Genomic DNA, 12,598 nt, shown 5'->3' with positions numbered 1-12,598 from the left:
CAGGTCTGGCTTGAGTTCAAATGAGAATAAAGTAATCTGAATGCTTTGTAGATCTGACCAATACTTGACAACACTTGTGTGCCTCCTCCCCCAGCTGTTCTTGCATGTATTGGGAAGGAATAAAAACTATTCTACCATAAAATGATATAAATTATTTAAGAAAAGAAAAACATCAGTGCATCAGTGCTTGGTATTGCTGCCTTGAGGACTACAGGAGGACTGCTTTATATCTGTGATTTTACATTAACAGAATATCTCCATGCTGTCTCTAAACTTTTAATACTCCCAATATATTGATCGTAAATAGTACACAGTGGTAAAAAGATAAAAAGTTTTAATTAATTCCTATTTCTGTTTCTCAGTCTCACATACTGAAACACACATGGCTTTGATACTATTGCTTGTTCTATCATCCTCACTTTTTTATTGATTTTATTAACAGCTCTATATGTAAGTTTTACAGACACTATAAAATATGGTTCCTAATCTTCCCTATGAAAAATGCAGCCCCTCAAACACCATCCCCCTTAATCTAACCCCATTAATAAACCAGGTTTATAAAACAATTTTCTCTAGGACACCTACTTGTGGGTTTGTTTAATGATTTGAGGATATTGTTTCTTTGGTTATTGGAAGACAGAGAGAAAATTAACTGAAGACAGATGAAGGCTTTCCCCAGTTGGCTTAGCTACAGAGATTGTACATGTGAGATTCTGAGTGTTTTGCAAACTTTAGACATACCTACATGCTTTTCAAAGTAAGGATCAACAGATGCTGTACGGCCTTTTTCCATATTAAGCATTGTGGATGTCCAAAGTTTTTGTTGCGGGCCATAAGTTGAAAGGTCAACTTATGGCCCGCATAAAGAAAAAAAAAAAGATCGAGGTTCCTACCTTAGAAGCCCCTGGCCTAGGCATTCCTTGCCCCACAAGAACATTTAATCTGGATGAGAAAAGAAGGGAAGGAGGGTTAGGCCTCATTCATACGTATTCCTTGACCTTCTTCGGAAAAGTATTTTAGAGCTACCTATTCATGGTGTGACTCGGCTGCCCGCGAGACAAGACGCTGAACTCCGGAGTTGTTCCCTGCATAATGCCGAAAGCGTCTCTACGGGGACGAGCAGCCACCCAGTTGCCATAGCAACAACATGCTCTGGGGCCATCTCCGAGCCTACCGCAAAAGGAGGCCGACGGGGAACTTTGAGCTGAGACGGAAACGTTCCGCCTCCGTGCGTGCCGTACGCGCGGCTGGTAAAGCCTTGCAGGGCGCGCACTCGGAGAAGACTCGGAAGGAGCCGGGAATGTAAAAAGTTTTCGTGGAGATGAGAAAATGTAGAGCCGAATTGCTATCTGGAAATTAACCCTTAGAGCGCTTTTTAAATAAATTAAATTTGGCTGGAACAGCTATCATCCCGGGTTCCGTATTAAGTAACACGCAAAACAGTTTGATTGGGCTCCCAAAGGTGCTTTCTCAGGAGACAACTGGACTTCCTTGTTTTTCTTGGAAGACTTTCGCTTCTCATCCAAGAAGCTTCTTAGCACTGACTGGATGGTGGGGAATGGAAGGATTTATATTTGAGATGCAGACAACACAGATTCATCCCCAACAGCTTGTGCCTGTCTTCAACAAAAAATATCCTGCAGCCACACATTTGCATTACTCAGGTGAACGTGAAGACACAGGTAAACCTCCAAGTGGCCTCAACGACTCTCTAAAAGAATGCAGATGACCAGATGATCCTTCCATTTCCCCATCTTCCAGTCAGAGTATGTTATGATGCGAGCGATGAACTACAAATGACCGGGCTTGTTCAGAAGACTAAACTTTTCTTTCCATTCAACCATGATTGATTCTTGGAGACTGCCTGGACAAGTCCTGACAATTTTCTTGGGAAGTTTTTCCCAGGCTTTGCCTTGTCTGCTTACAAGGGCTAAGACAGAGTGACTGGCCAAGATCACCCAGCTGGCTTTGTGCCTAAAGTGGGACTAAACTTAATGGTCTCCTGGTTTTTAGCCTGATGCCTTATCCAGGCAAATCAGGTGTTATAGTCCCCTGTGGGAATCCAGCAATTGTTTATTCAAGATACAAGTTGTCCTCAAGTTACAGTCATTTGTTTAGTGAAAAAAGCAACATTATCATTTTTCACACTTAGGACCATTGTAACATTCCATAGTCATGTGATCAGACACTTGGCAACTGCCTGGAGTTATGTGATCACCTTTTGCTACCTTCTGATGAGCAAAGTCATTGGGGAAACCGGATTCACTTAACAACTGGATTACTAACTTAACAACTACTATGATTCACTTAACAACTCTGGCAAGAAAATGGGACAAAGCTCCATTAACAACTGTCTTGCTTACCAATGGAAATTTTAGGCTCAGTTGTGGTTGTAAGTCAAGGAGTACTTGTATATATTTTATTCTTAATAAAATGAAGATTGTGAATGCAGCCACTGAAAGCCAGACTATACCTCACAACATTGATCACATACTGTACCTTGGAAGACTTTATTTCAGGCCTTCTTTTTGCTTCATAAATGATTAGGCCAAAACAAGTTGGATTTTTCTCCAAAGCCAGCTTCCTGATTTTGGACTGAACCCTGCTTTTTTCTTCTTTTCTATCTCCTTTTATGGCAGGATGCTTGCAAAGCGAGTAATCTCCCAACAAATCTATGTTTATAGCATTCTATGTTTATATGATTTTGACGACCCTGAGAGCTATTTGAGGTTTCATTTATTCAAATTTAGATACTAAGTAGATGATAACATCTATTTGAATCAATTGTGAAAGAAAGAAACAACTTAAGCCTTATTCCTTACAGGCAACCTTTTTTCAGTGTTTTCAAAAATATTGGATTTGGTATGTTTTCATGGGAGAATCCAATAACAGTCAACAAAGCAATTTTGTCACTAGAGACCTAGAGCATCTTACAATATTACTCAATAACAGATATAAAAACTGTGTGCATTACTATATCAGCATATTGATGGTGAAATGATGTGAATGGAATGGCTACAGAATACTTCTCTATCTTGCTATCTGATCCCATGCAAGGAAATTATTACTGAGAGTCATTTTCATACTATTACAAACTAATACAATCAGGAAACACTGAGGCCATACTTCAAACAGGAACCTGGTGTTCATCCAGTAGTATATCCTTTCCTTGAATAAACTCCAAATCATTCTGAAGCAGCTTGGATGATGGGTATAGGTCAGGTGTAGGCAACCTTGGCTCTTTATGACTTGTGGACTTCAACTCCCAGAATTCCTGAGCCATGCTGGCTCAGGAATTCTGGGAGTTGAAGCCCACAAGTCATAAAAGAGCCAAGGTTGCCTATCCCTGAACTATAGGCATACTGGGAAGAAAAAAATGGAAAGTTTCTTGCTCCAAACGGAAGTAGTTTTTTAAACCACATGACATCCAAAAGTTAGTAATTCAGAAAAGAATATTCATTGAAGAAAACAGCCTAATTAATTCCTATTCAAATCAATAGAGCAAATCAAAATCTTTAAACCTATGTACAATTGATCATGGCTGGATTATACCCACTGTATATGCATAATATTTAACCACTTCTGTAACATCTTAGACTAATTTAATCTAGAAAGGTTTGCAACTGATGTATTAATTTGCTTATTCACAGGAAGCTTTCCAGTTCAAAATATATGCATCTATACATAGATATTGCTAACAATGCAACCCAGTGTAGGAAATACAACATATGAAATCCATTTTTTTTGTTCTTAAGCAAAGAAATATTTTAAACCAAGATTTCCATCACTGATATAATAATCACTGATGGAAATCTGAAAGCAATTGCCTGCTTGCAGCAATTTTACTCAGAAGAATATGCTGGGTTGACTGTAAAAATACAAAATATGCAGCACAGAACATTTCAGGAGATGAATGGAAACAGAGCTTTGACAAAATGACAGATGAATTACAACTAAACCCTCAAGAGGGAGAATATAAACACACTAACATCACTCCATAAAATAATTTTTTAAAAAAGCTCAATTCCCCTATGATGTAATACATAAAAAATGAATCCCTAGCACACAATGGAAATATGTTATCTTTATATCATTACAGTGCCTCCTTCATCTTACATCACAAGCACCAAGTCTGTCAAACATTTCAGAATATGACTTAGCTTCCTAGTGCTGTCTTCCCAAATAAAAGAAATTATAAAACAATGACCAAAGATTAAATATGCAGGAACCACCTCTTTCCCCTATAAATATTTCTTCTTGTATACGTTTAGAAGAGAAGAAACTTCTAGGCCTAATTTCCCTAAAGAAATAAAGCACCTTACTTCTGAGAAGGAGCATTGGATTGAGCAGGAAGTATTGCTGTTACCCTGGAATCAGCAGTATTGCCAATTGGATGTACATTTATTTTGTTGGATCAGTTTGAAGTAAGACTACCATAAGTTGGGTATCAATGAATCAAAATCAGCAGCAAATATACATGTGATTATTGTTATCTTAAAAATATGGGACAAGTTCAGTTTAGTAAAAACCATTGGTTGGCTATATCCTAGCTATACTGTACTTTTGTAGACCAATACTGTTGCTGAAATAAAAGTATTCACAACTATTGTGTGTTTGGCAAAAATAGGAATATCCTAAGAATGTGATGAAATCCTGGAAATGTGAGGTCTTCTTCACATCATCTCTGAAATGATTATTAACTCCCTGTGTTAGTGCTTTCATAATGTACAGTGTATTTCCCCAACTCAATGGCTTCTGGATGTGGCTTCCAGAATTCCCAATGATTGGCCAGATTGATTGGAAATTCTAGCAGCAGTCACTCAGATCCAGTGGGAGGACACCAAGCTAGGAAAAGCCATTGCCCATAAGCAAAGAGAGGGAAGATTAGTGTGGACACTACAGACTGGATTCAGATTCTTCATAAATTGCCCAGCTGACATATTTTATGTTAATTTTACCTAATTAATGCATCAAATTTGATGAAAATTAGTCACCATTAACTTTAGGAGGATATAGATCTGCAGCTTTAGAGAATGTATAACCAAGTTCTGGACTCTGGATCCATTATAATCACATCATGGCATGTGAAGGGGAAAATTAAATTAGTTGAGATTGGGATGGGTGATTTGCTATTATCATGTTAAAAAGTAATTAAGATCATTTCCAACAGGACTTTGGAGTATAAATACAATAGAATATAACTGAAGCAATCCAGTTTGCTATATTTAGTTCAAAGGCAACATGATGTGTGTTACTATTTGAACATATTTTAATGTACAATGCCATATCTGTTTTTGTTTTACTGTGAGCTATCTAGCATCATAGGAGGAAGAAGCATATACGTACAATAAATAAACACATGAATTATAATCAATGTATCAAATAAATAATCTAAAATATTTCCTTATTATGAAAGCAAGCTGCTAGAGAATGCTATAACAAAATGCAAAATGAATTAACCCAGATCCAACTTAAGACAATCTGAAATATATAAACATACTGTTCGACAATTAGAATTGGCCCAGAATGACTGACTTTCTGAGTACAGAGACTTTGTGAACGTTGGGGAATTTATATTATGTAATTTAAATCAGGAGTCTCCAACCCCAGGGCTGTGGCTCACTACCTAGCCACAGTCCATTTGGAACTGCATTGCACAAAAGATGAGTGAGCCCTCATGCGCACAGTTCCACTTGTGCGAGCAGCAGGCACTCATACATGCAGCCCCATTCATGTGAACAGCGGGTATTTGCACTCTCAGCACAACTCAAATGAAACCATCTCCTCTTCCTCCCCTCCAATGCCAGGCCAAGTGGGATAGGTTGGAAATCGCTGATTTAAATATCTTATACAGATAGTTACATTCATTCATTTAAATATAAAACTGAAGTGTTTGCTTTAAAGCAATCCCAGTCTAATCAGTTTGACATAGTTGATCTTAATTGATTTGTATGTGTCACATGGTCTTACCCAGTTACATAGGATAAATATAATGCAAACCAGTGTCTTCTCAGAAGCAAATCCTATGTGCAAAGAGGTTTATTCTGTATCACTGCTTTGCAGAATATACAGCAATTTTCTCCAGAAATTACCATTATCAAGTTGCATGAGCATGCTAGCTAATACTGACGGAAGACTTCAGTTTAGGAAAATATAGGATGCTTATTTAAAAAATGAAGATGTATCTCATAAAAGATGAACCTAAACAAGTATCCTGTTCATAATATATTAAAAGGATTATATTCTTTATATATTTAAAAATATATTCTTTGTATAAAAATACAATCAACCTATCTTCTTATTAGATTGAAAAAGGATAACCATTATTGTATATTGTAAAAAATAAGAAATATTTAAAAAATAGCAGCTACTACTCTATGTTCTCTCTTCAGGACTGCAGTTCATAAGAATAAGCTTCATTGAAAATACAATAATAAAATTTACCTGTAAGCAAGCACTTATAAAATTAATTGCAAGATGTTCTAAAGAACTGCAACAATTATACAGGAGATCAGTTTTGACAGTTTTCTTTTTTAAATTGCTTAACCCAATGCAGTACCTTGAAAACAAATTCATCTTGATATTTATACGATTTACCAAATGCTTACATTAAAAAATAATAAAATTGCAAATGCAACTAAACCATTTTATTTCAGATGGATATTTTCACTAGTACCAGAGTCCTAGAACAGTTCACTGTGATGTTGCTATTTACTAAACTGGGAACACAAACTTGAATTTTATTCAATAAGCTCCAGCTGGATTTGTTTTTGTACTTTAAATGAGAATACATGTTAGTTTGTAACAAAATCTTTATTTTAAGATGTAGTTGACAAATTATTTTTCAAAGAATACGGAATTTTCCTTTTGTATTATATTTATATTACAAATTTACAGGGCTGAGATCTGACAGTTTGCAGGCTTTACAAGATGAACGCTTAGGGGCTCTCACTGCTTTGATAAATGTTTATATAATAGAGAAATAAAATCTGTGGCTCAGAAAAAGTTGGATATTTTCTAGGTGCGTTAGGAGCACTTAATAAATCTCACTCCCAAGTTATGCGCATATGGTACAAAACTGCAGCCTTTTTCTGACATCTGGAAATGAAAAAGAAACTTCAAACTTGATTTTCTTGATTTTCATCTTGTCCATTTAAAGATGGGGAAACAATTTCAATGTGAAACAATTTTAGCAGTGCAGAAGACTGAACAAAAATGGCAAGACTCTGACAAACCATACTCCTACAGCATTATACTGCCATATAATATATCTTCTAGTAACAAGTCATACTGTATGGTGCTTTTTCGACCTTAAGCATGATCTTGCAAGTTAAGCACTCCTAAACCCAATGAAGACAATGGAAGTTAAATAAAAACATACTTTAACTTTGGTGTGGTGGTTCTTATTACACAGAAATAAGTCTTGCTGATTTTAACACCGCTAAACATAAATTCTTCAATATAATTGTACAGTAGTTGATTTCTGTTTCTCTTTTTGGATCAAGCTCCTTGTACTTTGCAGTTTTCCACTGGGGTGCAAACAGTATATATACATTATTGTTTCCTTGTAATGTTTTAATGTTACAACTCTGATCAATCATTGTTTTAAAAAAAATAGATAAAGCAATAAAAACTCACACATTTTATACCATCATAATATATTCCACAAGGAAAATATAGGTGATCTTTTCAATGCTGAGTTAATATGAGCTGCAGGTTGGAGCTCATACTAAGGTGCTCTCCAACTAAATGGGGCATTGGTTGAAGTGAAACAAACACTTAAAATGGCTTAGTGGTATATGTTCAAAAAGTTTCAAAAGAAATAAACAATCAGATGAAATCAGCTCAGTGTGATCTTTCCAATATGACCCCAGGGTTGATGCATTTATTTTAGCATGCTGACACACTGTGGGTCACTTCAAACTTCTCATGGTGTAGTCCCCATAAGGGAGTCAAGAATAAAAATAAGGGGAGGGATGGAAAGAGGAATGATTTTTCCCAAAGCTTTAAATAAACTGTATACAAAGGGCTGATCTCTCACCCTAAACCAGTGTTTCTCAACCTTGACCATTTTAAGGCATGTGGACTTAAGCATTGCTGGCTGTGGAATTCTGGGAGTTGAAGTCCACATGCCTTAAAATGGTCAAGGTTGAGAAACACTGCCCTAAATACAAGGCAAAAAAGTATACCTAGACACTCAATAACCAGGCTAATGTTGCTGTTTCTATTTTTCTTTTTCTTTTTTTTTTTAAAAAAGCATTCTGGTCCATTATGGCCAGATGTTTCCAAATGTGGTGGAAGATGGGACCACAGTCTTTTGGCCACAAGCATCTGACAATGAAGCCGTAATCCTTTGGAGGAGTTGGATGGAAGATGAGATCTTAGGATAGCTTTAATCTGGAGTTCAAAAAAGTGTGTGTAGGGGGTTGCGGGAGATCCAAAGGAAAAACAAAACCTCTTCACAGAAGGCTAATCTCAGATCCACAGAGCAGTTCCAAATCCGCAGATGGATTTCATGGTTGCACTTCAAAGCACACAAACAAGGACTATGGGTTCCAGAGGGTGAAGATCCGAATCCAAGGAAAACTATCAATCCCTTAGGTCTCCTGACCAAGGATTTTCCAACTGCTTCTCAAAGGAAATCGGTCTAACTAATGCAAGCCTCTAAGATGCATACTTTGGAAAATTTCCGGGTGTGTGTGTCCTCCTAGCTCCTCTTTAATGGTCTCCAAATAAAGAGCTCTCTAGGTTTTTCCCGAAATGTCCAGATTCTGTATGGGGCTGAAGTGGAATTTTTCTCGGCAGGAGAAAGCGGCCCGCTCCGAAACCTGCAAGGGGCGGCTGAGGAAACAGAAGCAGCGCAAAAGCGCCTCAACTCAACCAACACCAAGCAACAGGTCACAAGTCCCGCGACTCCTCTCGCTTGATTGCGCAAGCGCGCCCGTCGCCCCCCGCCAGGCCGAGGCCAAGGCCGGCCTTGAGCCTCTTGTTCTGGTGCGTTTTGACGTGCTTGGCCAGGTGGTCGCTGCGCATGAAGCGCTTGCCGCACTCGGCGCATCCGAAGCGCTTCTCGCCGGTGTGAGTTCGCAGGTGCCGCTGGAGTTCGTCGGAGCGCGTGAAGCTCTTGCCGCAGAAGAGCCAGTTGCACACGAAGGGCCGGTCGCCCGTGTGCCAGCGCAGGTGCGCCTTGAGGTGCGACGTCTTGCCGTAGACCTTCCCGCAGCCGGGGACGTGGCACACGTGCTGCTTCTTTTTCCCGGGCTCGGCGGTGGCGTCGGGCCCGGTGCCTGCTGCTAGCTGGCAGTTGGGGCACCGGCAGCGGCGGCACCTCCTGGCTGTGGCCGCCAGGGGCGCTTTGGGGTGCAGCAGGGCGGCCAGCTGCGACTGGTACTGCGCCAGCTCCGAAGGCGCCAACACCAGCCCGCGCGGAAGGCCCCCGGCGGCCGCGAAGCGATGTGCGCAAGTGCCTGGGCCTGGCGCCGCCTGTTGGATGCTCCACCAAGGGATATCTTCGGGCGCCGGCGAGAGCTGCCGGCAGGACTGCGGGGCGGGCGGCGGGGGCATCAGGTTAGAATAGCCCGGCGGGAGGGCCGCCTGGGCGGCGTAGGGCACGTAAGCCGGTGGAGGGCAGCTGGAGGAGAGGGCGCCCATGGAAGCCGGGAGCATCTTGACGGGCGAAAATTCGTAGGGGTACGATGGATCTGCGGGGGGCGTCAGCGGCAGCTCGTGGCCGCCCGCGAAAGCCGGCTGCGGGGTGAGCCCGAGGCTCGGCGGCGGGGGAGGCAGTCCGCCCGGGGAGTGGGCTGGCATCTCGCTGCTCCACGGGTGAAAGATCCTGGACGGGGAGCCCAAGCTTGACTCGTAGGAGACCTGCAGGAAATCCGAGGGAGCGACCGGCGCGCTCGGCTGCCCGATCCGGCTACAGGTGGCGGCCAGGAGAGCCAGAGGTGAGTGCTTGGCCAAGTCGGGAGAGGCGCTGGGGGTCCGATCCTGTGGCAAAAGGTGGGGAAAGAGAGGCAGTTAATCTCTGTTCCTTGGGGCTTCTTCCTCTCCACCTAGCAGCAGACGCCCGGTGATGGATACCAGGCAGCATCTCAAAAAGTTTACTGCCAGGCACTAAGTACCAGTGGCTGAGCCTGGCACCTGGGCGGGGCGTTTCTCAGAAGACAATGAGCCGCAACTGGGATGCCCGGAGTCAGCAGCCCGCGGTGCTGCCTCGATCTCATCCCGCCCACTTCAGTTCGGTGCCAACTTGGAAACCTCTCAGCGAACCCCGCTGAAAGAGACCCTCACGCCCATCTACCTCCTCCCCTCACTCTGGACTACTTCCGACGACTTAGACAGTTGAGTTCAGGACAATAGCTTTGGAAGGGGAGGGCGGGGTTTAGATGCAGTTGCGGGCTCTTGATTGTAGGGAATCCTTCGCTGAGAGCAGAAAGGGGAAAACTTTTTTTCTCTCAAAAGTGGATATTTTTTTTAAAAAAAGCCCAAGGATCAGGGGATTTACTCAAAAGTCTATTTTACACGCGCAATCAACCCCCGTAACTTCCGAGGGTCCCAAGTGAGCTGGCCCCCTTCCTAAACACCCACCAGCTCGCCACCTTCCCGCTTTGTGGTCTCCCGCCAATCTTGTCGCCTGAAATTCCAATATCGTCGCGCGGGCGGGGGGAGTAGGCTCCCCGGTACTCTACCCTCCATCTTCAACTAGAGACTAACCTGAAGAAACGCCTGCAGGGAGTCGCTTCGCAGGACAGCCACCGCGGCCATGGCTATCGCGTCCGGAGGGAGAAGAGGCCAGAGGGCCACTGCCGCGACATAAAGTCGCCAAGAGGCAGCCAAAAAGCTGCCCCGTTTCCTTGCCCTCCGCCCCTGATTTCTTCTCCCCCCTCGCCGACTCGGCCAGTCTCGGCCAGCCAGCCCGCCAGCCCAGGCTCAGCGCGATCTCCGCGGACTGTCTGACTGCGCCAGGATCACCTCCAAGAATTTGATAAGGACTTTGCTGGGCCGCCAGCCAGTCAGGAGGAAGATTTATGGCTTTGAAGTTTGCCGCTGCCCAATCATCAAAGAATAGCGGCTCTTTCAGAAGCGAAAGCAAATCCTTTGAATCCACAAAGCTCCTATGGTGTGTTTGTTGGTCTGGATAAAAGAACTGATTATTAGGGGGGGATGGGAAGGGAGGAGATAAAGGCGGGACAATTAATGAAGTAATCACTATGTGGGAAATGTATATACACAAATAATTGGATTTTCTTGATCAAAGGGACTCTCACCGCCTGGAGACTCACTCGACGTTCAAGACATTGTATCTTTCCCAAACCACTTGCTTTTTTTTTGCGTTCCCACTTTTCCTTAAGAAATACCTATATCGCGATTAAAAATTTGCCTCGGAGTCTTAGACAATACGTCTTTTGCTGTATCTCACGGATATTTGCCTCTAGACGGTCTGTTTGGATGGCACTCAGTAACTCGTATTTGCTCCTTTTTTAAAAAAAAATAAACTCGCCAAAAGTTCACCGTAGGGACACCTGGTCCCAATATTAAAGTTTGCATTGAGTGGCTATGTACTTTTCTCTAGCCAGAGAATATGTGTGATATGTCCCTTGTAAATAACAAAAGGAAAGGCGTATTTGATCTTGGTTCCATTAGTTGTTTTTTTTGTTTTGCTTTTATTAAAAAAATATACAACAGTCGTGCAATTTATTTAATACTTTGAACGTGACCCCTTTAGATAGTGATGTCCAACGTTTTCTGGCGATGAAGACCTCAAGTTCTCTGATTTTACAGAGCAAGAAAGCTGCCCAAGAAAGTATTAGAAATGCGATTCGTGAACTTTACACTCCGAAATGAAATCTATTCAAAGGCGTCCTTTTAAGTAAAGTGGGTGACCCTCAAAGAGGCTGCCGCGGCGAGACCCTCGATTCCTTCCAAGTTTCTCAAATGGCGAGTTGGACTGCAAACACTTCCCCCCCCCCCACCCCGTCTCAAAACCATTTCCCTCTTCGGATGATCTAGCAGTTAACTTCTCGATTGTTTGCTTCAGAAGCGGAGTTGCGTTCTCTTTATTGGCAAATAAAAGGCTGCTCCGTTCCCGCCTTTACGCGCTTTCCATTTTCCGCAGTCGTCTCCAGAGTGACCTGAGAGCGGCTGTTGAGCTGTCCCGATTCCAGGCGGTTTGGTACTTCTTTAGTGGGTGCGCTTACTTGAAAACAGCGGCCAGGCTAACGGCTGGGGCGGCTGTAGGCTGCTTTCGCCGCAGAGCGCCCCGCATGCCTGAACGACTGCGCCCAAGAGAAGGGAGACTCTCTCTGCGCCCGGCCTGACGAACGAACCGCCGCTTCTTTGGGGATCGCGCTGAAGTTGAGACACGTGCCGAAAAGGAGCTTTGTACGGCAAGAGCGTCTTGGGAAAGAGGAAGGGGCGGGGGCGGGCACAGGCGGGAGGCGGCCCTTTGCTCCTCCCCGCCGCTAGATGACATTTCTCTTACTTTCCCCAGGTAACCTGAGCCGCCCCGCGGTGGCCGCGCTCAATTGTTTTCGTGTTGCCACTGAAACCTTTTAAGGGGCCGTCCGGCCGCGAAAGAGAAAGGGAGAGGAGGGAG

At 42.9% G+C, this 12,598-nt stretch overlaps 2 protein-coding genes across 6 annotated transcripts in view; both read right to left on the bottom strand.

Moving 5' to 3' along the window:
- Positions 1 to 1,170, bottom strand: part of ERICH2 (glutamate rich 2) — a 31,902-nt gene extending 30,732 nt beyond the window's left edge. For 4 of the 5 annotated variants that reach the window (XM_039361811.1, XM_039361815.1, XM_039361812.1 and 1 more), the window contains exons 1-2: positions 1,027 to 1,170; positions 894 to 942 (exon numbers count right to left, since the gene is read on the bottom strand). In XM_039361811.1, the coding sequence (XP_039217745.1) occupies positions 894 to 942; positions 1,027 to 1,091 (114 nt within the window). In that variant the 5' untranslated portion in view covers positions 1,092 to 1,170. The remainder of the gene's footprint in view (positions 1 to 893; positions 943 to 1,026) is intronic. The other variant, XM_039361813.1, reaches the window with a different exon arrangement.
- A 5,667-nt stretch (positions 1,171 to 6,837) lies between these two features.
- On the bottom strand, positions 6,838 to 11,053 carry SP5 (Sp5 transcription factor). The gene is made up of 2 exons (XM_039361816.1): positions 10,717 to 11,053; positions 6,838 to 9,990 (listed from the first exon to the last, which is right to left on the bottom strand). The coding sequence occupies exons 1-2, from the start codon at positions 10,765 to 10,767 to the stop codon at positions 8,899 to 8,901; spliced, it is 1,143 nt and encodes a 380-aa protein (XP_039217750.1). The 5' UTR covers positions 10,768 to 11,053; the 3' UTR covers positions 6,838 to 8,898.
- Between the last annotated feature and the right edge of the window lie 1,545 nt (positions 11,054 to 12,598).

Source organism: Crotalus tigris, unplaced genomic scaffold (genome assembly GCF_016545835.1).
Source record: "Crotalus tigris isolate CLP2741 ecotype Arizona unplaced genomic scaffold, ASM1654583v1 scf7180000019363.1367679, whole genome shotgun sequence".
NCBI lineage: Eukaryota > Metazoa > Chordata > Lepidosauria > Squamata > Viperidae > Crotalus > Crotalus tigris.
This window is presented reverse-complemented; position numbering and strand designations above follow the sequence as displayed.

Excerpts from the sequence above, each read along its gene's own strand:
- SP5 (XM_039361816.1), bottom strand. The coding sequence starts at position 10,767 with ATGGCCGCGGTGGCTGTCCTGCGAAGCGACTCCCTGCAGGCGTTTCTT. Across the intron at positions 9,991-10,716 it reads CCCTGCAGGCGTTTCTTCAG|GATCGGACCCCCAGCGCCTC; the intron begins GTTAGTCTCTAG and ends CTTTTGCCACAG.